A 25,638-nucleotide genomic window follows, 5' to 3' on the forward strand; every position below is an offset into this window, starting at 1 on the left:
ATAAACCCATCCACTAAAACTTAATTTACAAAAATAAAAAATACTCAGAAAAAGTGGTTAAACACAAAAATGTTTTTGATAACAGTGTAATTATTGAAGTTAATTTTGAATTGAAGAGATATAGTTCAAGACGTAGTTCAAGACGTGTTTATCCACTATTTCTTTGTGAATTATTTATTGTGTCTTTTATATTTTAATTAGGGATAATTGTTGGTTATTAGATACGTTTATCTAATTAGTTATTTTATTATTTACAATAGAGTTTGAGCCGGGTTAGGATCAGAATGAGTTTTAGTATAAACAAAGGGTTAGACTTATTGGATTTGTGTGCTTTCAATGATAAATAATAAAACAGTCGAACAGTTTGTTCAAATATCGTGTTTGCGTGTTCGTTCAAGGGCCTGATTTCCAACAGTAATGGTAACATCAATGGTGGTACACTTGGGCCATATATATCTATAATCTATCTATATAATAACTACCCAAAAAGATGAGAGAAAGTGAATATAGGATGGGAGAAAGAGAGTTGAAGAAGCCACACTTTGTGTTCATCCATGGTGCTGGTGGTGGAAGCTGGTGTTGGTACAAGATTAAATGTCTCATGTACAACTCTGGCTACACCGTCACTTGCCTAGACCTCAAAGGCGCAGGAATCGACCTCTCTGATCCCAACAAGATCCTCTCGTTCGATGACTACAACAAGCCACTTATTGACTTCTTGTCGTCGTTGCCTGACCATGAAGAGGTGGTTTTGGTCGGGCATAGTGCTGGAGGTCTAAGCGTGACGGATGCAAGTCATAAGTTTCCGAAGAAGATAGCCCTCGCGGTTTATGTCGCTGCCACCATGCTAAAACACGGGTTTTCGACTGAGCAAGATGTTAAAGATGTAAGTTATTTGTTTAAGAATTAGTTAATGTGCAAATTAAAACATGTGTGTAGGTAAGAAACATAAAATTTATGAAAAAAATATATACTAAGTGATAATATTTAAACAACTTAAATTTGTTATGTTTATATGCTTATGATAATTTAATGTTATGTATTATGTAGTGATCAATCACATGTCTCGTGCAAATTTGTTAGGGCGCCCCAGATGTATCCGAGTTTGGAGATATGTATGATCTTGAATTCGGATTAGGCCCTGATCAACCTCCCACTAGTGCAATCGTCAAAAAAGAAGTAGAGCGAAAACTTTTCTATAATATGTGCCCTATAGAGGTATATACGTTTTCGTTTAAATCAAATAATTTACAAGATATAAATAAATATAAATACTTACATTTTGATGTGATTTTGTTAGGATGTTACCTTAGCTTCGATGCTGCTAAGACCAGCACCAGTTTATGCATTTCAAAGAGCCGAGTTCAAAGAAGGAACCGAGGTTGTCGAAAAGGTTCCACGTGTATACATCAAGACATTGTACGATAGAATTGTGAAACCTGAGCGACAAGACCGGATGATCGCGAAATGGCCACCTTCAAATGTATATGTTATAGAAAGTGACCATAGTCCAAATTTCTCTAATCCATTTGTACTACGTGGCATATTAGTTAACGCTTATGCATCTATCGGTCATACTCGTACCTAGAAGATCTTATGCGGTTATGATTTGATATTCACATATCATGTCTTGTATGCATTAAAATCAAACCCAATGTTTAAAAAAATATTTTAATATGATTTACATGTTTTATTTGTAATTAATAATGGAAACAGGATTCAAATAAACAAATGGCTTATTAGCTCAGTTGGTTAGAGCGTCGTGCTAATAACGCGAAGGTCGCAGGTTCGAGACCTGCATGGGCCAATATTTTTGTATGTTTTTATTTTAAATATTTATTGGGTTAAAAATGATATTTTGTTCTGTTATTTAAAATTGGACGATTTTAAAGTTTTTATATTTTTGAATAAAGCATTCCCAATTTTACTTTCAAAATCAAAACTCACAATTCATAAACAAATAAACAAAGGATTGTCCTTTATCTTTATACCCATTTTTAGGCGCTATCATTTATGTTCAAAATTGACGCGTTTTGTCCTTTATGTTTTCATATCATACACGTTTTGTCCTTTAGGCCTAACCCAGTTAGTTTTTTCAGTTAAATTTGGTCATATGTTTTGCACATGGGGGCATTTTTGTCAATTCAAAGGTAAGTTCAAAGGCAGATTTACAGCTCAAAGCTTCTGCAACCTTTGAATTGACAAAAATGCCCTCATGTGCAAAGCACATGACCAAATTTAACTGAAAAAACTAACTGGATTAGGCCTAAAGGATAAAACGTGTATGATATGAAAACATAAAGGACAAAACTCGTCAATTTGAACATAAAGGACATCGCCTGAAATGGGTATAAAGATAAAGAACAATTCTTGAAATTCACTCTTAAATCTACTCAATAATTTAAAAGAAGAGTAACATATAAATAGGAATATTTTACAACCCAAATTTAAATTTAATTTAAAAAAACCAACAAAACTGAACATTCTAACAATAACACAAACCATTTGAATTCATCAACTACAACTCCATATCAATTGTTCATGGAGTTTGTGCATTAGATCCTTTAGACCTATTATCTTCCGAAGAATCCCGATGCTCGGAGTCCGATGAGCGTAAATCACCAATCATTTTAACAACTTCATCCATCGACGGTCTCATATCAGGCACCCGAGTGACACAAGCGAGCCCAATTTGCAGCATTTGCACCATCTCTTCCTCAACATGTGGGTGCTTCATTAGCTCCTCATCAAACACCTCAGCGGTCCATTCTTCACGAACCACTGACCGCACCCACCTTGGTAAGTCAACCACCTCATCATGGCCCGACGACGGTAGAGGAGATTTACCTGTCAAAAGTTCGAGAAGCAACACACCGAAGCTGTAAACGTCTGATTTTTGAGTGAACTTTTGGGTTTCGAATACTTCTGGCGCGTAGTAGCCGATGTAACGAGATTTTCCTGGAGAAAAGTTCATTAATGGGGCTAAGCCCAGGTCGGATATGCAACCGTTGAAGTCTGCGGAGAGAAGAATGTTTGATGACTTGATGTTGCCGTGCGTGAATTTGGAACCGCCTTCTGAATGGATGTGCGATAACCCTTTTGCCGCTCCGAGTGATATCTTGACTCTTGTTTCCCAATCTAATGGTGTTCTTCCTATTCCTCTATTTCCTGTTGTAAATACATGGTGTTAGATTGAGGTGGTTTGGTCAGAAAGTGTTTCGGATCAACCCAACCCGACCCGTGACCTTTTAATACCTGTTTTGACCCGTTTACCCAAACTACCTATTATGAAAAATGACTTGTACAATACACTGCTTACCCATGGAGCCACCTAGGGATGAGCTCGGTACCAGTACCGAAAATACTGATCCCGAAAATTGCCAAATTTGGGTACCGGTACCAAAAATGCTTGGTACGGTACGGTATTTGAAAGTAAAAATCGGCAAAATACCAGTGTCGTACCAAACCGAAAAATGTAGATCCCGAAAACACAAAAAAGGTAGGTACTGAATTAGTACTGAAATTTTATCGGTACCGGTATTTTCGGTACCAGTACCAAAAGGCTAATCATGTTGTGTCTCTAACTGTTCAAACCGGTAAATTTTGAAAATAAGCTTAAAGCGTAACGTGTCATATCTAAAAACGTGTTAAATCGCCAAAATGTATTTTTAATTCATTAAACACACATATTTGTTTCACACTATCAATTAATTTTTTTTTTGAGTAAACTTCCGTTTTGCTCCCTGTGGTTTGGTCACTTTAACGGTTTTGCTCCAAACCTTTAAAAATAGCCATTTTACTCCCTGATGTTTTGGTTTTGTTGCCAGTTTGCTCCCTGCAGGGAGCAAAATGGAAAAACAAACAATTTGGATGGAGTTAGAGGCGGGGAGCAAACTGGCAAAAAAACCGAAACATCAGGGAGTAAAATGGCTATTTTTAAAGGTTTGGAGCAAAACCGTTAAAGTGACCAAACCACAGGGAGCAAAACGGAAGTTTACTCTTTTTTTTAATTAAAATGAAAGGTTTCAGGTTAACCCGACCGGACCCAACAAAATGATCTTTTACTCAACCCGATCATTTTGCCACCTCTGTTGTTAACTAGATTATAAACGACGACCCACAAATCTTTCATTACCGTGCAAAAGGGCGGATAAGCTGCCGGTTATCATGTACTCATAAACAAGAAGCTTCTCATCTTTCGAATAATAGTAAGCGCATAACGGCACAATGTTGGGATGTCGTCCCAACCTCCCGACAAACTCTATATGCTGTTCGAAATCCTTTTTAGCAACCCCGATTTCTCTTACGCGTTTTACAACCACTGTTGTACTCTCGTCAAGTATAGCCTTATACGCGGTTCCATAACTACCCTTACCGAGAACTTCCGCTGACGCCCTCAACAAATCCTCGAGATCAAAGTTATAACTACTCCCTTCAAAAAACACCAACTTGTTCTTCTCGGCTGCTTGTACCCCGCTCCCGAAGTCATCCGATTTCTCGTTTTTCCCTGGTGGGACCGCCTTTACGGTTAACTCACCAACCGAATCTTCATCTTTCTTTTTCAAGAAACAACACAAGCATACCGCGAGTAGGACAATGAGTAAAAAGCAGCCTATAGCAATGGCTACGATCACACCGATGCTGAGTTTTTTGTTATGTTTGTTCCCAGGCGAATTTGGGGCGTAATGTGGGGCCGACGACGCGCACGCACTTAACGGGGGTCCGCATAACGAATTCCCTGAAAATGAAGAAACTGGAAATTCATTGAGGGAAGATGGTATAGACCCGTTGAGTGAGTTATGGCTAACGTTTAAAAACCGGAGCCTAGTGAGGTTTAACTCAGGAACCGGTCCGGTAAACGAGTTGAACTGGAGGTTTAACGAGGTTAAACGCGTCAAGTTGTTTAGCGTTCGAGGGATGTTTCCGGAAAACGAGTTGAACGAGAGGTCTAAAATGCTTAACTGAGGAGAAAGAGGGGTAGAAATGTCACCCGAAAAGTCGTTGTTTTGAAGGTAAAGAAACTGGAGAGAAGGAAGTGATAGTACATCAGTCGGAAGTGTCCCGTTAAGGAAGTTAGATCTTAGGCTTAAGATTCTAAGAGCATCTAGTTTTCCAATACTATTTTTGGGAATCGGGCCGAATAGCCCGTGACCCGGGAGATGAATGGCGATAACGCGTGTTCCTTCGTCGTTGCAAGTGATTCCAACCCATGAAGTGCATATCGGAAGCGTGGAGTTCCAGTTTAGCTTCCTTACGTGCGGAACCGATGAAGCGAATTCGAGAAGAGCCTGAGCATCAGAGCTCAAGTTACCATTTGCCACACAAAGATATTGAAGTACCAAGGTAATGGTAACAACTACTAAAAAATGTAGCTTTTTTGGGTTTTTCATTGTGATTATTTGTAACTACATAAAGATGAAGCTTTGATCCCAGTAGCTCTAAATCTCTAATATATCTTGGCTGAAAAAAAAAAAAAAACAAAGTATTAAATTTTTCAACCAATATGAGTTAATTACTGTTTTCGTCCCTGTGGTTTGTCAAAAATCACTATTTCAGTCCATTAGTTTAAAAATTGCGATTTCAGTCCCTGTGGTTTCACTTTCGTAACCATTTCAGTCCCTGTGGTTTCACTTTCTTAACCATTTCAATCCATTTATTTTGTTAGTACAGGGACTGAAATGGTTACGAGGTGGACTGAAATGGTTACGAAAGTGAAACCACATGGACTGAAATCGCAATTTTTAAACTAATGGACTGAAATAGTGATTTTTGACAAACCACAGGGACGAAAACAGTAATTAACTCTATAATAAATCAAATTTGCAAACAAGAACAGCTTTTTAGATCATTTAAACACATTACTAAGCAAAATAAAAGGTTCACATATTATTATCAAGAGTAAATTACGTTTTTGGCCCCTGTGGTTATATCACTTTTACTATATTAGCCCAAAATAAGAATTTTTAACATATCTACCCCCATGGTCTCTATAACTAACCATTTTGGCCCCCACGATCTCTAGACTTAGGGGCCAAAATGGTTAGTTATAGAGACCATGGGGGCAGATATGTTAAAAATTCTTATTTTGGGCTAATATAGTAAAAGTGATATAACCACAGGGGCCATAAACGTAATTTACTCTATTATTAATCTAAAATAATAAGCAGCAATGTTTTAAAAACCGGGTTTTAACTGTACCGCGTAGGTCTCAGAAATGGTTCAATCGGTAGTACTTGGTGGTAATACCGGGTTGACTAGTTAACCCTATAATACCATAATAATACGACTCCAACTCAAAAAAATAATCTAAATATACATGATTCCATAACCATAATAAAAAAAAAATGAGTTAAATGCCATTTTAGTCCATGTGGTTTGGGTCATTTTGCCAGTTTAGTCCAAAGGTTTCATTTTTCACCTGTGGGTCCAAAAAGGTTTCACTGTTGCCATTTTAGTCCACTGGGTTAACTTTATCCATTATTTCTGTTAACGAGAAGGGCGATTCGGTAATTTTATATGGCTGAATTGCCTTTTTAGTTAACAGAATTACATATAAAATAACCGAATTCTCCTTCTGGTTAACTGAAAAAATGGATGAAGTTAACCCAGTGGACTAAAATGGCAACGGTGAAACCTTTTTAGACCCACAGGAGAAAAATGAAACCTTTGGACTAAACTGCCAAAATGGCTCAAACCACAGGGCCTAAAATGACATTTAACTCTAAAAAAATACTCCAAAAGTACTCGATTTGAACTTGGAACGCAACAATGGTCAATGGGAACTTTTTGCAGCAAGCGTTCAACGATCGCTTGGTTCAATTTCACCTTTTTACCGAAATATGAAAGGTAAATCTCGGAATTATTGGGATTTTATTAAAAGTTTAAAATTTAAAAATCAAATTTGTAAATTAACAAAACCGGTACAACGGTTTGGACCGGCATTACCGGATTTACCACCGGCACATAAAATTTACCGTTTGCTAGTTTAACATGCCCTTATCGTACCAGGCTCGAGGCCGGTATTATCGGCCGGTATGAACCAGTATTTAAAACATTGATAAGCAGAAACAGTAACACAAAGTAGATTATACTAAACAGCAAGAAAGAGTGTTGTGAAATGGTTGTTACCTGCAAGAACTGGAAACCAGAAGCTTCAAACTTTGGTAGAAGATAGCTCCTAGTGTGTGTTCAAGTTCTTGCTTTTTTTCCAAATGGGAAAAAGCAGAGAACAATTATTTAACCTTTAGCTTTCCATTAGAAAGTGCAAGCTTTAAATTTCAAAGAATAAACAAATCTCAAAAGAAAAAGATAAAGGCAATTAAAATCTTTCTAAATTCTAATCCATTCAACTATATAAGTCTGATAGATTAACAAGCAAGAAATGAACATAACATAAACATAAACTGATAAACATAACTGTCACTACTGAAAATTAAGAAGCAATTATATTTATAATATTATTATAAAATAATAATGAGTAAACTGCCATTTTGGTCCCTGAGGTTTGGTTACTTTTGTCACTTTAGTCCAAAACTCAAACCTTTTGCATCTGGGTCCATGTGGTTTCAGTTTTATTGCCATTTTGGTCCAAAAATGAAATCAGGTCATACTTGTCTTATAAAGTCCTGCAATTTTGTCATTTTCCTCAGGGGCAAATCAGGTCATATTTGTCTTTTAAAATATGGTATTTATTTATAAAAAATAAATGATCATTTGGCCCCTGCGAAAAATGACAAAATAACAGGATTTTATAAGACAAATATGACCTGATTTCATTTTTGAACCAAAATGGCAATAAAACTGAAACCACAGGGACCCAGATGCAAAAAGTTTAAGTTTTGGACTAAAGTGGCAAAAGTAACCAAACCACAGAGACCAGGCGGATCTAGGATTCCGACCAAGCGGGAATGTTTTATAAATAAGCGGTAATGAAATCGAAAAAACGTCAAATTTTTTCAAAATTTACACTAAAAATGTCAAAAATTTTCCGACCAAGCGGTAGCGGAGGCTACCCCTTGATACACTATACATCCACCCCTGGGGACCAAAATGGCAGTTTACTCTAAAATAATAAAACAAACTTTAAAAAGTAAATCAAACAAGAAAAAGTGATTAAACAACAGAGAGAATCTGAACATTAAGGAAAGACTAAAGAGGAATCACTGATAAAAAGAAAAAGCAAAAGGTAGATAAATTCTTAGTGATAAAGAAAACAATATTATATTATTTTTTATATTCTTTTCAAGAATCCAATGCAGTTGAATAAAGGGTAAGCATACTTATGAAGAGTAACACTACTGTCTGCTACCATATTTGTATGATGAATTGGCTTCACAGCTAAAATCATTAAATATCGAGTAAATTGCACGGATAGTCCCTGTGGTTTGGTGAAATTTCACCTTTAGTCCCCAACTTTTCAAAATTACACTCTTAGTCCCTGTGGTTTGACAAGTTGTTACTCGGATAGTCCCCAAAGCGGATGGAGGTTAGTTTTTCTGGTTAAGTGGGTGTGAAATGACAAGGACTATCCGAGTAACAAGTTCTCAAACCACAGGGATTATCCGAGTAATAACATGTCAAACCACAGGGACTATCCGAGTAACCTTCATCCGCTTTGGGGACTATCCGAGTAACAACTTGTCAAACAACAGGGACTAAGAGTGTAGTTTTGAAAAGTTGGAGACTAAAGGTGAAATTTCACCAAACCACAGGGACTATCCGTGCATTTTACTCTTCAATATCAACACTCCAAGACAAAAAAGTGGAGTAAGCAGGCGTGCATGTTTATATGGGACCAAAATTGGAAACAAAGCTGCTGACAAAACAAATAACTGTCATAATTTGGTCATGTCCTATGTTTTGTAAATTGTAAATTAATGTAGTTGTGAATGTGAATTGAATATCATATTATATTAATAGTAGCAAAGCAGCAGCTTATTTCTACTCATTAAACTAAGTGCTAGTGATCTAAAAAAGGCCACCATGAAATCTTATAAAAGCTTGCCAGTCTGCCATCATTATAGTTCTCTTATTTTGTGCCAATTTCAACTCCAACTTGATCCAACAAATTGATTGCAATGGATTGCTGATGTGTTGCTAAAATTCATGCAATCTTGTATATGATGGCAAGCACATATGGCTGCAAACGAACCAAACGTTCGGCGAACAGTTCGTGAAATGTTCGGCGGGAAGTTCGTTTGTGTTCGTTCGTTTATTAAACAAACGAACACAAACGAGGAATTTCGTTCGTTTAGTTAAATGAACAAACATGAACAAAGGGCGTGTTCGTTCATTTATGTTCGTGAACGTTCGGTAACGTGTTTGATAGTTCATTAGTGTTTTTAGCTTTTGTATTTTACTTGAATCCTTCAAAATTCCGACAAATAAAATATTTAATAAGTGTCATTGTATTATATATTTTGTTCAAGAAACGCTTGTTTGTGTTCGTTTGTTACCATTTGTGTTCATGAACATTAGTTTGTGCTCATTTGTGTTCATCGTCATTCGTTTTCATTTGTTGCCTAAAATTAACAAACAAACACAAACGAACACGAACACGTTCATTCCTTAACAAACAAACACGAACATAAAATCTCGTTCGGTAAGCGTTCATAAACAGTTCGTGAACACATATATTTCTTAACAAACAAACACGAACAAGGACTTGTTTGTGTTTGTTCGGTTCGTTTGCAGCCCTAAATTAGCACATAAACTACTTATATAGTTATAACTTATAACACATTAACACCAAGTTTAGTATAGATAAACCATAAAGAGGAGAATAATATAAAGGTACAATATGTTATGCAGAGAGTACAACTGGTACCAATATGTTGTTGCTCTTTCAACAAAGTTAGGGATCCCCACCAACTGATCTTGATAAGCTTCCATCATCACATCATGCACACATGCACTGCTAGGAATTAAACATATTAGGATCAAATTGCTGATGATTTTCTCTTTTTTCCTGACATATTTATTTCTTTGAACTCCAAATGTCACCAACAAAATAAAAAGTCTCCACCAAAACTATTCTTGATGTTATATAAACTATAACGAGATACAATAGACCAGCATGAACCGTATTGGTGGCTGATATCGGTACAAGAGTGACATGTTAATTGGACAAAGTTCGTATAACAAGGTGAATACAGGTCATACAGGCCGTATGAAATCACTAAGATGACTATACAACCCGTATGAGAACACATCATACGGCTCGTATAACCTAACCTGATAAAAAATAACTCATTTGATAGTGACATGACGCATTAGATCCGTATGAAAGTAACACCTCAGCAAAAAAAATGACTCGACGGTCATATGACTTATGCGGCCCGTATCACCTTTTTTTCGCCTTTCTATATGGTTTGTATGACGTGACAGTTGATGTTATAATCTATGAGAATTTCAATTCTTATAAACTAACAATAACACTAAATTATTACATAACGGTAATCCTTTAAAATATTGCAATTAGTTTGAATTCTGTTGGACTCATCAACAAAACAAAATCTCTATATCTTCAGATCTCGAAAACAACGAAAACATTGACAATATCAACAACAATTAATCAAATAATCAATCAATTATATGCATTATGTATAAAGTATACACCTCCAAAAGTTCGTATAACTCATGGCAACTTTCAGTTCTACCTTCGTTGCATCAATCAGAAGCCTAAAAACCGTCAGATCTACATCATTAACCAATCAATCAAACAATCAACGGCGATTGAAACCGGTGGTAGCGATGGGAGGAACGGCAAGGTATAAGGGGACGCATATAAGAGAGATGAAGCTGGCGGAGATGATAGAGAGAAAAGTGACGGAAGCGGAGAAAGTGTGCGCCGGAGATGAAGGTTCCGATGAGTGTAAGGTGGCGTGGGATGAGGTGGAGGAAATAAGTCAGGCGAAAGCTCATCTGCGAGTGAAATTGGAGCGTGATGAAGATCCGATGGAAGAGTTTTGTTCTGGAGATCCGGAAACGGAGGAGTGTACGGTGGTTTACGATGGTTGATCGGAGATGTTAACGACGGTGAAGGTTCCGGCGTCCTGCTGTGTGTTTCTTGTTTTGACTTTTTTTTCTTTTGTTTCGACATGTGAATTATCTGTTAAATAAATAAATAAATATATATAACTAAACTTTTTGTTTGCAAATTTAAGAAAATAATAAAATTAGTAGCGGTTTTCGGTTGGTATTGAGTCGGTTCGTTATGTTAGCAGTTTGGTTTGCTATGGTAATGGGGACCGGTTAATGTTAGCGTTCGGTATAGCAATCGAAAGAGATCTGTCTGACAGGATATTTATTTATACATGTTTTACATCAATCGAAACTACAAAAATGAATAGGCTCGATTTGTTAACTATTGTTACCGTATCACTACTCGCTATAGTTTATATACTATGACGTTAAGATTGTCATAAAAACGAATACGGTACAAAAAGTAGTTATAATAACAAAACATTATACATACTATAAACACTCTATATCAATGAACGTTTATTCTCTTTTTTACATCCTTAGACCACACGAGGTGGGCGTGGAAATCCGACGTGGTTGCCTCTCCACGCAATGCACACCAGCCCGTCGATGGTGTGGAGGGCGGCGTGGACGTTTGGGTGTTGGATGGTGACTGATTTTCCTTTTTTTAAATATAAAAATTGTATGCCACGTGCCACACAACGTCACATTTTCACCACTCGTCCCACTCCGCCCTTTTTTTGCAGCACGACACTTTTTTTACATGTGCTGTCGCGTCGTCCACATGTTGAATAACAACACATTTTCAAGCCCACACTTTGTATAATCTTAGATAATCATATATTTGTAGAAATTGACACTTAAATTACTAAAATATGATCATAATCCACGTAATATTAAAGTTAGTTTATTTTCTTTTTTTCTTTTTACTTTTTTTTTATTTAACTTATGTTTAAGCAATAACTTTTAGTTGTTTTTCGTGGCGCATTCTCAGCATTAAGCCATCAACCAATAACTTACATTTTTAATATTGTGTAATCGTTTATTAAATGAAAATTTGAAACTGATATTCATCATCTTCATTGTAAGTTTCTAGAGTTGGCTTCGTTTTCTTAGTGATCTTTTTATTTTTATCCATATTTCGATTATACATATTTTCACATCATGCACAAAGTGTATAACACACTATACGAAACATCAAAACCTATAAATAACCTAATTAAAAAGGGTTATTGAATTTTAATAATCATAAGTTTCACATATTGACCGATAATAATCTCAACTTTAAAATTTCTGTCCAACAATCCCAATTTGTAAGAATTTGGCCCTCATTGATCATTTTATAACATATAAGAATTTGGCCTTCTTAATAGATTTAAGTGCACCTGCAACCTCCTTAATTGAATTAAGTGCACCTGCAGTTTGAAAAAAGATCGATGAAGTCCAAATTCTTACAAGTTGGGATCGTTGGAGATAATTTTTAGAGTTGGGTTATTCAAAAACCAATAACTGAACCATCGGTTATTGCTTTGGTTCGGTTATTTCGGTTCTGTTAATTCGGTTTTATGCTCACGCCTAGGTTAACTTGCATTATATACCAACATTCATGATATTTATAATAGTTAAAACAGTCAAGTGACATTAACTAAAATTCCTTGGTCTAAAGAGCTCTATGATAATACAAATTTAGTTCAATGCATTGTTGAAAAGTCATGTTAGCACTTAAATCCTGCCAAAAAGTTGTCCATTTTCATACAAACCAACATGTTGACAGCCAAATCTGTGATGCAGCCAACTTCAAACTTATTTTTGCCCGTCGGGCCAAACCCGATGATCTTTCAATATATCCCAACAACATTTCCGACTCGACTTGATTCAATTCGGCCGTCATCTATCAAGTATGAACAGCTGGTTGTAAAACGAAGATGAAAAAAACAACAAATTTGGCGAGAAAAAAAGGGATCACTATGAACCCTCTCTTTCGATCTTTTCAAGTTCTTCACGATGTTTTCTCTCTGCGTCCTCGAGTTCTTTTTGGGCATCTTCTTTGTCCTCTATTATGTCGCGTGCTTCAAATTCCTTAGCGGCTGCCATTGCTTTAACCACGGGATCTCTTAGTTCTGATATCAACCCGCCACCGACCCTGTATTCTTCTTCGTCTCCAATCAGGAATAAACGCTGATCCGGTCCACTTGCCATTGGAATGTCCACTGATAGCAGCTTCATATCATACTGCCAAAAGCCGTAGACGGTAGTTACAATATTAACAATAAGGAAGTTGAAGGTGGCAAAATGAGCAGGTCCAGGAACCCACTCGACACTTTCTTATCAACTTTTTCCGAATTTTGCAAATAAGTAAGGAAAAATTACAAGTTTTGTCCTTTATTTTAATACCACTTATCAAGCGGTGTCCTTTTTAACGAATATTGACAAGTTTTGCCCTTTACAAGGAATTTTGTTGCAAGTTTTGTCCTTTAGGCTTAACCCAGTTAGATTTTCTTGTTAAATCTTGTCACCCAAGGGTATTTTAGTCTTTTACCCATTTATTTAATATTATTTAAAAGAATAAAACAAAATATTTTAGGGTTGACTCTTGAAATAAATGGGTAAAAAGACTAAAATACCCTTGGGTGATAAGATTTAACAAGAAAATCTAACTGGGTTAAGCCTAAAGGACAAAACCTGCAACAAAATTCCTTATAAAGGTCAAAACTTGTCAAAATTCGTTAAAAAGGACACCGCCTGATAAGTGGTATTAAGATAAAGGACAAAACTTGTAATTTTTTCAATAAGTAATGCAATAAATATTATTATACAGAAATTAATAACTAAAATAATGGTATGATTTCTTGTAAACCATGTAGTTAATATCACGATATATCACCGATATATCAGTTATTGGTCCCCTGGTGAGATCTCGGTGCAAAATATCGGTCAAAATATCAGTACCGATATTATCAGCGATATCTGACCGTTATATCACCGATTTTCCCGTTATCGGTACCTTTCTTCTTAGTTCTAGCATTCGCCTTTCTTCTTATTGTTGCTATTAGTGTTTTAGGTCTTAACCAGTTCCTACTTGCTACAATTGTTAGTGTTTTGCAAGTTGCAAAAAGGTTAATTTGTTAATGGTAGGAGAGTATACTGAATTGCTATGCAGTTAATGCGGTAAAATATCGGATATCGGTCAAGGACCGATATTTGAAATATAGGTTATCTCGGTGAGATATCGGTGGGATATCGGTAATTTTAATATAGTGCAGAATTTATATATATAGCAGTTTAACACCAATAATTCAGTGATATATTAGTGATATATCGGTTATATCGGTCAAATATCGGTGATATATCAGTTATGTCGGTCAATATCGCAGATAATATTTTGACCAATATTTGACACCGATATTTTACTAAGGGACCAATATGACCGATATTGATATATCACCGATATATCACCGATATTAACCGCATAGCTGAATTGTTAGTGTTAAATTGCTATATATATAAAATTCTACATGACATTAAAATTACCAATATCCCACCGCGATTACCGATGTCTCAAATATCGGTCCTTGACCGATATCCAATTTTTTATACCACATTTACTGCTTAGCTTGTAAATAGAGCAATTTAGGATATTACAAGTATTTGAACACATGAAAGGCGACTTTTGGCTTGTTTAACCTATATGTGGCGCGTTTCAGTTTTAGCTAATGTAACCCTGATAAAACATAATCGTCATTTCCAGATGAACGGGTTTAAATTTACACCTCATATGACGTATAGCAACTATATGTGGCAAAATGAATGGGTTGGGAAACATGCAAAGCAAATATCTCTTTAAGGCGTATCAAAATATGTCAGGCTGACCGACGACACTTTTTGGATTTAGCGTTACATACAAAAATAATGATACATTTTTGTTTCGTAATAAAACGGTCCAAAAAAAGTTTTAAACACCAAAAAGCTTTAAACGCTAAAGAGTACACTTCGATAAAAAGTTTTAAGCAAGATAGAGTACCAGTCCATATGAGTCAAATGGTTAATAATCATCAAGAGCGTACACTAAGTTTATACTTCCTAAATTGCTTCAAATCAAAGTATCCGATCAACATTTTAATAACACTATTTGATTCCATATTTAATATATTAATCATTTGTGAAAGAGTTAATTGCCCGGATGGTCCCTGTGGTTTAACGTTTTTTCACGTTTAGTCCCCACCTTTTGAAAATAGCAGGTATGCTCCCTATGGTTTGTTATCTTGTTACTCGGATAGTCCCCGAGTAGATGTCTGTTAATTTGGAAATGTTAGTTTGGAAATAGCAGGTATGCTCCCTATGGTTTGGCATTTTGTTGCTCGGATAGTCCCCTGACATTTACTCAGGGGACTATCCGAGTAACAAAATGACAAACCATAGGGAGCATACCTGTTATTTCCAAAAGGTGGGGACTAAACGTGAAACCACAGGGACCATCCGGACAATTAACTCTTTGTGAAAAAAAGAAAAGTAAAACCAACTATCAACCATAGTTGTTAAAAGCCATCGCCTCTTGCGCCTAGGCCCAATTTCCTAGCGAGGCGAGGCAATTGCGCCTTAAGTCAAGGTAATTGCGCTTTAATTCTCCAAGTGACAGGTTCCTATGCCTATAACTATTATACGTGACAGGTTCCTATGCCAAATCTACTCGATTTTAAGCATGCAATTCTATAACTATTTTATAGATCTATAAACACTATAATAAAATTAGCCTACTTTGATTTGTAACCTGGCTCTGATACCACTGTTGGAAATTTCGTGTAACTTTTAGAAAATAATTTTTATCAATTTGTCAAACAAACTGAACGCAGCGGAAAACATGTACACGAGGTTCGGTTCTAAACCGTTTCCACGAGTGATCTCTTTACAATCAAAATAGTTTATAATAAAATTAAAGAATCGTGACATCCAAGAAAGACACCTTGGTTCAACGAACGATCTCGCTAGATGATCGTTGACCACGAAATCATATTTGTTCGTTTGAAACGATTTCAAACGAAGCCTTAATCTATAAAGAAAAGTTCAAAACTTTACCGTATGCGTATGCGTAACCGAAGAAACAATAGCTCCACTTGTTGCGACCCTTGAAAAATTGCAAGCAGAAATAACTTGTTCTTGTTGCGTGAGTGGTCCACAAGTGGAAAAAACCAAAACAAAATCTCTATCTCTTGATTTTAATAATAGTTCCTTCTTGCCTTCAATTTTTGTCACTCTTGAAAAGCAACGAGCAGAAGCAATTCATTGAGAGTCATGAGTAGAGTTCTTTTTTTTTTTTTTTTTTTTAAGATATACATATATCTTTTATTTTAAAACAAGGATTAAGAATTGTAATCTAATCACAACTCCTCCATAACTATCTCATAATTAAACAATAACTCTCCTTATTTTATTAATTATCTAATAACTAACAATATGGATATACATATTTAATTATCTGATATTAATTATAATTAACAAATTAATTATAATATTTATCCAGCTCTACGTAATTATTCTAAATAATTACAAGTTTCTTTTGTTACGCTTATTATTTCGTGATCCGGTGATTAACGATTAAAACACCGTTACATGTTCGTTGCCCAAAGTGTAACTCTTTGGGCCGTACCTTTACGGTAACGTTGAATCTTAATCGACAATTGAACATCCTATCCAACAGTGTCCAGATACAACACCACCAGTTCTTATCAATTTCTTATAAACTAACAATAACACAAAATATGTAAATAACAGTAAGCTTTAAAATATTACAATTAGTTTGAATTCTGTTGGACTCATTAACAAAACAAAATCTCTGTATCTTCCGATCTCGAAAACAACGACACATTGACAATATCAACAACAATTAATCAAATAATCAATCAATTATATGCATTATGTATAACGTATACACCTCCAAAAGTTCGTATAACTCATGGCAACTTTCAGTTCTACCTTCGTTGCATCAATCAGAAGCCTAAACACCGTCAGATCTACATCATTCACCAATCAATCAAACAATCAACGGCGATGGAAACCGGTGGTAGCGATGGGAGGAACGGCAAGGTATAAGGGGACGCATATGAGAGAGATGAAGCTGGCGGAGATGATAGAGAGAAAAGTGACGGAAGCGGAGAAAGTGTGCGCCGGAGATGAAGGTTCCGATGAGTGTAAGGTGGCGTGGGATGAGGTGGAGGAAATAAGTCAGGCGAAAGCTCATCTGCGAGTGAAATTGGAGCGTGATGAAGATCCGATGGAAGAGTTTTGTTCTGGAGATCCGGAAACGGAGGAGTGTACGGTGGTTTACGATGGTTGATCGGAGATGTTAACGACGGTGAAGGTTCAGGCGTCTTGCTGTGTGTTTGTTGTTTTGACTTTTGACTTTTTTTTTAATCTTTTGTTTTGAGTCTTTGACATGTGAATTATCTGTTAAATAAATAAATATATAACTAAACTTTTTGTTTGCAAATTTAAGAAAATAATAAAATTAGTAGCGGTTTTCGGTCGGTATTGACTCGGTTCGTTATGTTAGCAGTTTGGTTTGTTATGGTAATGGGGACCGATATAATGTTAGCATTCGGTATAGCAATCGAAAGAGATATGTCTGATAGGATATTTATTTATACATGTTTTGCATCAATCGAAACTACAAAAATGAATAGGCTCGATTCGTTACCGTATCAATACTCAATATAGTTTATATACTATGACGTTAAGGCTGCCATAAAAACAAATACGGTATAATAAGTAGTTATGATAATAAAACATTATACATACTATAAACACTCTATACCAATGAATGTTTATTCTCTTTTTTTACATCCTTAGACCACATGAGGTGGGCGTGGAAATTCAGTGTGGTTGCCTCTCCACGCAGTGCACACCAGTCTGTCGATGATGTGGAGGGCGGCGTGGACGTTTGGGCGCTGAATTCTTCACCGGCGTGGTGAAAAGATGGTGACTGATTTTCCTTTTTTTAAATATAAAATAAATACAAAAATTGTATGTCACGTGCCACACGACGTCACCTTTTCGCGCCTCGTCCCACTCCGCCCTTTTTTTTTTGCACCATGCCACTTTTCTGACAGGTGCTGGTGTATCGTCCACATGTTGCATAACGCCACATTTTCAAGTCCCCGCTTCTTTTTCATGGCGCATTCTCAGCATTAAGCCATCAACCAATAACTTACATTTTTAATATTGTGTAATCCTTTATTAAATAAAAATTTGAAATTGATATTCATCGTCTTCATTGTAAGTTTCGAGTTTATTTTTATCCATGTTTCGATTATAGATATTTTCACATCATGCACAAAGTGTATAACACAATATACGAAACATCAAAACCTATAAATAACCTAATTAAAAAGGGTTATTGAATTTTAATAATCATACGTTTCACATGTTGACCGATAATAATCTCAACTTTAAAATTTCTGTCCAACGATCCCAATTTGTAAGAATTTGGCCCTCATTAATCATTTTATAACATATAAGAATTTGGGCTACTCAAAAAATTCAAGTGCACCTGCAGCCTCCTTAATTGAATTAAGTGCACCTGAAGTTTGAAAAGAATCGATGGATGGCAAATTCTTACAAGTTGGAATTGTTGAAGAGAATTTTTAGAGTTGGGTTATTCAAAAACCAATAACCGAACCATCGGTTATTGCTTTGGTTCGGTTATTGCTTCGGTTTGGTTATTTCGGTCCTGTTAATTCGGTTAATTCAGTTAACTTGCATTATATATCAACATTCATGATATTTATAATAGTTAAAACAGTCAAGTGACATTAACTAGAATTTCTTGGTCTAAAAGCTCTAAGATGATACAAATTTAGTTCAATGCATTGTTAAAAAAGTCATGTTAGCACTTAAATCTTGCCAAAAAGTTGTCCATTTTCATACAAACCAACATGTTGACAGCCAAATCTGTGATGCAGCCAACTTCAAACTTATTTTTGCCCGTCGGGCCAAACCCGATGATCTTTCAATATATCCCAACAACATTCCCGACTCGACTTGATTCAATTCGGCCGTCATCTATCAAGTATGAACAGCTGGTTGCAAAACTAAGATGAAAAAACAACAAATTTGGCGAGAGAAAAAGGGATCACTATGAACCCTCTCTTTCGATCTTTTCAAGTTCTTCACGATGTTTTCTCTCTGCGTCCTCGAGTTCTTTTTGGGCATCTTCTTTGTCCTCTATTATGTCGCGTGCTTCAAATTCCTTAGCGGCTGCCATTGCTTTAACCACGGGATCTCTTAGTTCTGATATCAATCCGCCACCGACCCTGTATTCTTCTTCGTCTCCAATCAGGAATAAACGCTGATCCGGTCCACTTGCCATTGGAATGTCCACTGATAGCAGCTTCATATCATGCTGCCAAAAGCCGTAGACAGTAATTACAATATTAACAATTTTTTCAATTTTTTATCAATTTTTTCGAATTTTGCAAATAAGTAATGCAATAAATATGATTATACAGAAATTAATGACTAAAATAATGGTATGATTTCTTGTAAACCATGTAGTTAATATCACGATATATATCGGTGATATATCGGTTATTGGTCCCCTCGTGAGATCTCAGTGCAAAATATCGGTCAAAATATCAGTACTGATATTATCACGACCGATATCAGTGATATATCGGTTATTGGTCCCCTGGTGAGATCTCGGTGCAAAATATCGGTCAAAATATCAGTACCGATAATATCAGCGATATCTGACCATTATATCACCAATTTTCCCGTTATCGGTAACTTTCTTCTTAGTTCTAGCATTCACCTTTCTTCTTATTGTTGCTATTAGTGTTTTAGGTCTTAACCAGTTCCTACTTGCTACAATTGTTAGTGTTTTGTAAGTTGCAAAAAGATTAAGAGTAAATTGCCATTTTAGTCCCTGTGGTTTGGGCCATTTTGCCAGTTTAGTCCAAAGGTTTCATTTTTAACATCTGGATCCAAAAAGGTTTCATCGTTGCCATTTTGGTCCAACTGACTTAACTCCATCTATATCTGTTAAAGCTGCCAAGGGCATTTTTGTCATTTCATTTTGGTCCAACTGACTTAACTCCATCCATATCTAACAAAAATGCCCTTGGCAGCTTTAACAGATATGGATGGAGTTAAGTCAGTTGGACCAAAATGGCAATGATGAAACCTTTTTGGATCCAGATGTTAAAAATGAAACCTTTGGACTAAACTGTCAAAATGGCCCAGACCACAGGGACTAAAATGGCAATTAACTCAAAGATTAATTTGTTAATGGTAGGAGAGTAGACTGAATTGTTAGTGTTAAATTGCTATATATATAAAATTCTGCATGACATTAAAATTACCAATATCCCACCGCGATTACCGACGTCTCAAATATCGGTCCTTGACCGATATCCAATTTTTTTACCACATTAACTGCTTAGCTTGTAAATCGAGCAATTTAGGATATTATAAGTATTTGAACACATGAAAGGCGACTTTTGGCTTGTTTAACCTATACGTGGCGCGTTTCATTTTTAGCTAATGTAACCCTGATAAAACATAATCGTCATTTCCAGATGAACGGGTTTAAATTGACACCTCATATGACGTATAGCAACTATATGTGGCAAAATGAATGGGTTGGGAAACATGCAAAGCAAGTATAACTTTAAGACGTATCAAAATATGTCAGGCTGACCGATGACACTTTTTGGATTTAGCGTTACATACAAAAATAATGATACATTTTTGTTTCATAATAAAACTGTCCAAAAAAAGTTTTAAACACCAAAAAGTTTTAAACGCTAAAGAGTACACTTCGATAAAAAGTTTTAAGCAAGATTACCAGTCCATATGAGTCAAATGGTTAATAATCATCAAGAGCGTACACTAAGTTTATACTTCCGGTCAACATTTTAATAACACTATTTGATTCCATATTTAATATATTAATCATTTGTGAAAGAGTTAATTGCCCAGATGGTCCCTGTGGTTTAACGTTTTCACGTTTAGTCCCCACCTTTTGAAAATAGCAGGTATGCTCCCTTTGGTTTGTTATTTTGTTACTCGGATAGTCCCCGAGTAGATGTCTGTTAGTTTGGAAATGTTAGTTTGGAAATAGCAGGTATGCTCCCTATGGTTTGGCATTTTGTTGCTCGGATAGTCCCCTGACATTTACTCAGGGGACTATCCGAGTAACAAAATGACAAACCATAGGGAGCATACCTGTTATTTCCAAAAGGTGGGGACTAAACGTGAAACCACAGGGACCATCCGGACAATTAACTCTTTGTGAAAAAAAGAAAAGTAAAACCAACTATCAACCATAGTTGTTAAAAGCCATCGCCTCTTGCGCCTAGGCCCAATTTCCTAGCGAGGCGAGGCAATTGCGCCTTAAGTCAAGGTAATTGCGCTTTAATTCTCCAAGTGATGGTTCATGCGCAGGTTCCGGCGAGATTCCTAGATTCTTGAGAGTTTTCGGCCAAATTCTCTAAATTCTGGCAAGATTCTAGCTAGATTTCTACTTTTATCTAACGAAACTACTTTTCTACACTAATAAATGAGCATTTTATAACTTTTGGTACTAAATAGACGATATTAAATGTTATATAATAGCTTTAGTTTATTTTATTTGAAGAATAGTATTAGTTTTCTATTATATAAAAATATTTTATGTTTTTTTTTGTTGTACGCTTTTTTTTTCTCGGACCCACGCTTTTTTTGCGCCTTGCGCCTAGGCCCCAGGCGAGGCCTATGCGCCTTGAGTGCGCCTAACGCTTTTAATAACTATGCTATCAACATGACATGTTTTGACCACCAGCTTCGCTACTAATATCTATGTTGTCAAAAGCGCAAAAAGCGCGCGCCTAGGCGCCCGGGCGCAGCGAGGCGCGCCTATAGCGCCTGGTGGTAGCCTAGGCGCAAAAATGGGATTTTTTTGAGAAAAACGGTGCTCAGGCGCAAAAAGCGCGCGCCTAGGCGCAAAAAACGTTGTTGAGGCGCAGGAAAAAAGGTAAAACAACACAAATGACCATTAAAAACGAAACCGAGTGCATGCAAAAACTGCCTCACGCGGGCCCGGGTTTTCGGAGCTGCATTTGTGTCCGCAGGACGTGCGGACACGCACGAGTTCAACCAAATTCCAGCTCAGAAACTCATTTTTTATTTTATATGTGGAATCTTATTTATTTTCAAAGCATAACATATTTATTATATTTTTTTTCTCTATGTGCGCTTTTCTTAGAAAAGCCCACGCTTTTTTTTTGCGCCTTGCGCCTAGGCTCCGGGCGAGGCCGATGCGCCTCGCCTGCGCCTTGCGTCTTTGACAACATAGACTAATATACGCATGTTTTGATCATTCTATGAAAGATAATCAAAGACAAGATGTTAAAACGACATTATGAACACTAACCTTGCCTTTTTTGTTCTTGACTTCAACACTCACTAACCCCTTCATTTCTGCACCTCGTATTGGAAAAATAAGAAAACACCTTTTGCTCCTGAGCCCGGCTTTGAAGTTTTTCAACGTTATACCACCTCCCGACATCACATACGCTCTTAGATCCGATCCAGTGAGCGGAGCACCCATAATTTCAAGTATGTTAGCTGACGTGTTAAGTTTTCTCATTGCCATCCGATAAACCTTGTCAGGATTTATTGTGAATCTTGAACGAAGATACAATCCCTTAACAACAAAATATTAGGTCAAACAAGATTCATTACGATATAAAATTGGTCGAAGTATTGAAAGGATATCGAATAAAATTTTATTAAAAAAAAGATACTATAAAATCAAGTATTGTTTTATCTTTAATATGAGTATAATATTGCTATACTTTATTTTAATTGACATTTTTTAAAAAAGATGCAAAGTAGTGTTTTATAACTCCGCTAATAAGTATAACCAACACATATAACAAGCAACACATGAATTTGTATAATAAGCACATACAGGTATAATTATAACCGGCACACATACTAGCACATACGTATGCGATTATAACCAGCACATAATTTATGTAAGCAACACATGAATTTGCATAACCAGCACATCATCATCATACTCAGTAAATCCCACCAATAACCAGCACATGCGTATATAATTATAACTAGCACATATACAAGCAACACACTAATTTATATAATTAGCACATGTTTTTGAAACTACTTCCATGATTTAGGAACTTTTAGAAACCAACTCTAAATTAAAATTACAAATATGCACTTCATACATGAATTACAAAGATGACATGTGGCGGGTTGTGAATGGTTCCTACTGTTTTTACACAAAATGAAGCTTGTATATGATCCTACCCAGGGGCGATGCTTTGAAGGGGCCGGGAGGGGCGCCCGACCCCCCGAACTTTTCGGCCAGTAGTGTTGTATTTGTAGTTTTCGTATAGAAATTTTTTGGTATATATGTTTTCGACCCCCCGGTTCTATAGAAAATTTTTGAGTATATACAATTTCGACCCCCCCCCCCCTTAAAAAATTTCAAGCTTCGCAACACAACACAAACCAAATCTAACGAAAACAACCCGAAACTCACAGAAAACGCGACGATAGCCGACGAAAGAGCAAGAAAACCATACTTAGCCATACCCTCACTCAACCCAATAAAAGTATTAGCAATCCCAAACATAACCCTCCAAAGCAAAATACACACCAAAACCCCACCAGCACCCACCAAAACCAAACTATTCCTCCTCCAAAACGCCTCAATCTGCAACCCAACAGCCTGCTTATACCTATTAAACCCATTCTTCACCACCCTCACAGGCTCCTTAACCTTACTCTTCAACAAACCCACATCCACTTTCCCACCAAGACCCGAACCCGGACCCGAAATGTACCTAAACCCGACGAAACCCCGGGTCAAACAGGTATCCATGGGTGGTTTCCGAGATGGGTTTTGAAAAAGTTTGGAACTTGGACCGTTTGGCAAGTGGGGTTTGTAAAAAGATGGGATCCATGGGGTTAATTTGGGGTTTTTGGTGAGAATTTGGGAAATGGGTGTTGATGGAATTGGGGTTGGGGATGAGGGTTTTGATCGGTGGAGATGAAGGTGTTTGAAGAAGATTAGTTTGGATGATGAGGGTTTTGACATGGTTGGTGATTTTAGATTCACGAAGTGCACAAACTCGAAGAGATCAAACGAATCGGATCAAGATTTGGTTGATTGATTTGTTTGATCTTACTTGGGTAGTCTATAGGGAGGTTTGATGGGTTATATTTGATGTGAGTGAGGAAGGAGGTGTGAATTTTGTTGTGATGTGACTTTTTGGATGATTTGAATGTAAGTTTGTTGGATCAAAGTGTTTTTGGGGCTATAGTCTTTGGTCTTTGCTTATGAGGCCCAATTGTAAGATTCAAAGTTAAAGTAGTGTGGATTCACCAATCACCCGTGTTATGTGACGGGAATTCTGTCGGTATCGATTTGTTTCGTTTCGTTCCGTTCGTCAGAGTACCATAATGACAGCGATGAGAATTCAGTCGGTATCAATTCGTTTCGTTCATCAGAGTACCATAATGACAGTGATGAGAATTCAGTCGGTATTGATTTGATTTGTTTTGTTCGTCATAGTACCATTATGACACCAGACTAGAAAATGATGAGAGACTTGCGTTATATAGTTGGATGACTATCACCCGTGTTATGTGATGGGAATTCTGTCGGTATCGATTCGTTTCGTTTGTTAGAGTACCATAATGACAACGATGGGAATTCAGTCGGTATCGATTCGTTTCGTTCGTCAGAGTACCATAATGACAGCGATGGGAATTCAGGTGGTATCGATTCGTTTCGTTCGTCATAGTACCATTATGACACCGGACTCGAAAATGACGAAAGACTTGCGTTATATAGTTGGATGACTATCACTTGTGCTATGTGATGGGAATTCCGTCGATAGCGATTCGTTTCGTTTCGTTCATCAGAGTACCATAATGACAGCGATGAGAATTCAGTCAGTATCGATTCGTTTCGTTCATCAGTGTACCATAATGACAGTGATGAGAATTCAGTCGGTATTGATTCGTTTTGTTCGTCCTAGTACCATTATGACACCGGACTAGAAAATGGCGAAAGACTTGCATTATATAGTTGGATGACTATCACCCGTGTTATGTGATGGGAATTCTATCGGTATCGATTCGTTTCGTTTGTTAGAGTACCATAATGACAGCGATGAAAATTCAGTCGGTATCAATTCGTTTCGTTCATCAGAGTACCATAATGACAGCGATGAGAATTTAGTCGGTATTAATTCGTTTTGTTAGTCATAGTACCATTATGACACCGGACTAGAAAATGACAAAAGACTTGCGTTATATAGTTGGATGACTATCACAACGTTTAGTTGATATGTACATGTCTTTGTGAAGAGTGTGTAAAGTTGGTGGTTAAAAAGTTTGATAGTTTTTCTGGTTACCATCAATGGGAAATTTTCATCATAAAATTAGTTATTGATGATAATTGGCGAATCATAATAGTTTTGTTGAGTGAGAGTGCCCTATGTATCTCATAACTGGTTTCTTTATTTATTATAATTTCTTTTTGTTTAAGCAAAATATAGTTGAACTAAAATAGTTTAATGGCACTAAAATTAAACCTCAGCCAAAGCCATACTACTATATTTTCAAAGGTTAACTTGGTCATAATAA

General features: G+C 36.5%; 5 protein-coding genes and 1 non-coding gene across 7 annotated transcripts; 4 read left to right on the plus strand and 2 right to left on the minus strand.

Moving 5' to 3' along the window:
• Nucleotides 1-453: 453 nt before the first annotated feature.
• LOC110869124 (methylesterase 17) lies at nt 454-1,684 on the plus strand. The gene is made up of 3 exons (XM_022118413.2): nt 454-886; nt 1,084-1,218; nt 1,301-1,684. The coding sequence occupies exons 1-3, from the start codon at nt 491-493 to the stop codon at nt 1,586-1,588; spliced, it is 819 nt and encodes a 272-aa protein (XP_021974105.1). The 5' UTR covers nt 454-490; the 3' UTR covers nt 1,589-1,684.
• A 49-nt stretch (nt 1,685-1,733) lies between these two features.
• Nucleotides 1,734-1,807, plus strand: TRNAI-AAU. The gene has a single exon. It is a non-coding gene; the product is annotated as a tRNA-Ile (tRNA).
• Nucleotides 1,808-2,357: 550 nt separating this feature from the next.
• LOC110869122 (probable inactive receptor kinase At5g58300) lies at nt 2,358-7,409 on the minus strand. Its single transcript, XM_022118410.2, has 3 exons — nt 7,129-7,409; nt 4,136-5,460; nt 2,358-3,168 (listed from the first exon to the last, which is right to left on the minus strand). Exons 2-3 carry the CDS (start codon nt 5,388-5,390, stop codon nt 2,540-2,542), a joined length of 1,884 nt encoding a protein of 627 aa, XP_021974102.1. The 5' UTR covers nt 5,391-5,460; nt 7,129-7,409; the 3' UTR covers nt 2,358-2,539.
• A 3,062-nt stretch (nt 7,410-10,471) lies between these two features.
• On the plus strand, nt 10,472-11,144 carry LOC110869121 (calvin cycle protein CP12-3, chloroplastic). The gene has a single exon (XM_022118409.2). It carries the CDS (start codon nt 10,639-10,641, stop codon nt 11,017-11,019), a length of 381 nt encoding a protein of 126 aa, XP_021974101.1. The 5' UTR covers nt 10,472-10,638; the 3' UTR covers nt 11,020-11,144.
• A 1,544-nt stretch (nt 11,145-12,688) lies between these two features.
• On the minus strand, nt 12,689-24,236 carry LOC110869118. 2 transcript variants are annotated; one of them, XM_022118406.2, is made up of 3 exons: nt 23,525-24,234; nt 22,388-22,660; nt 12,689-13,215 (listed from the first exon to the last, which is right to left on the minus strand). In XM_022118406.2, exons 1-3 carry the CDS (start codon nt 24,080-24,082, stop codon nt 12,949-12,951), a joined length of 1,098 nt encoding a protein of 365 aa, XP_021974098.1. In that variant the 5' UTR covers nt 24,083-24,234; the 3' UTR covers nt 12,689-12,948. The 2 variants fall into 2 exon arrangements, with proteins under 2 accessions (XP_021974098.1, XP_021974099.1); XM_022118407.2 differs by lacking the exon at nt 12,689-13,215 and adding an exon at nt 18,845-19,378 and having other exon boundaries at nt 23,525-24,236.
• LOC110869120 (calvin cycle protein CP12-3, chloroplastic-like) lies at nt 16,795-17,467 on the plus strand. The gene has a single exon (XM_022118408.2). The coding sequence runs from the start codon at nt 16,934-16,936 to the stop codon at nt 17,312-17,314; it is 381 nt and encodes a 126-aa protein (XP_021974100.1). The 5' UTR covers nt 16,795-16,933; the 3' UTR covers nt 17,315-17,467.
• Nucleotides 24,237-25,638: the final 1,402 nt, after the last annotated feature.

This window comes from Helianthus annuus, chromosome 7 (genome assembly GCF_002127325.2).
Source record: "Helianthus annuus cultivar XRQ/B chromosome 7, HanXRQr2.0-SUNRISE, whole genome shotgun sequence".
Lineage (NCBI taxonomy): Eukaryota > Viridiplantae > Streptophyta > Magnoliopsida > Asterales > Asteraceae > Helianthus > Helianthus annuus.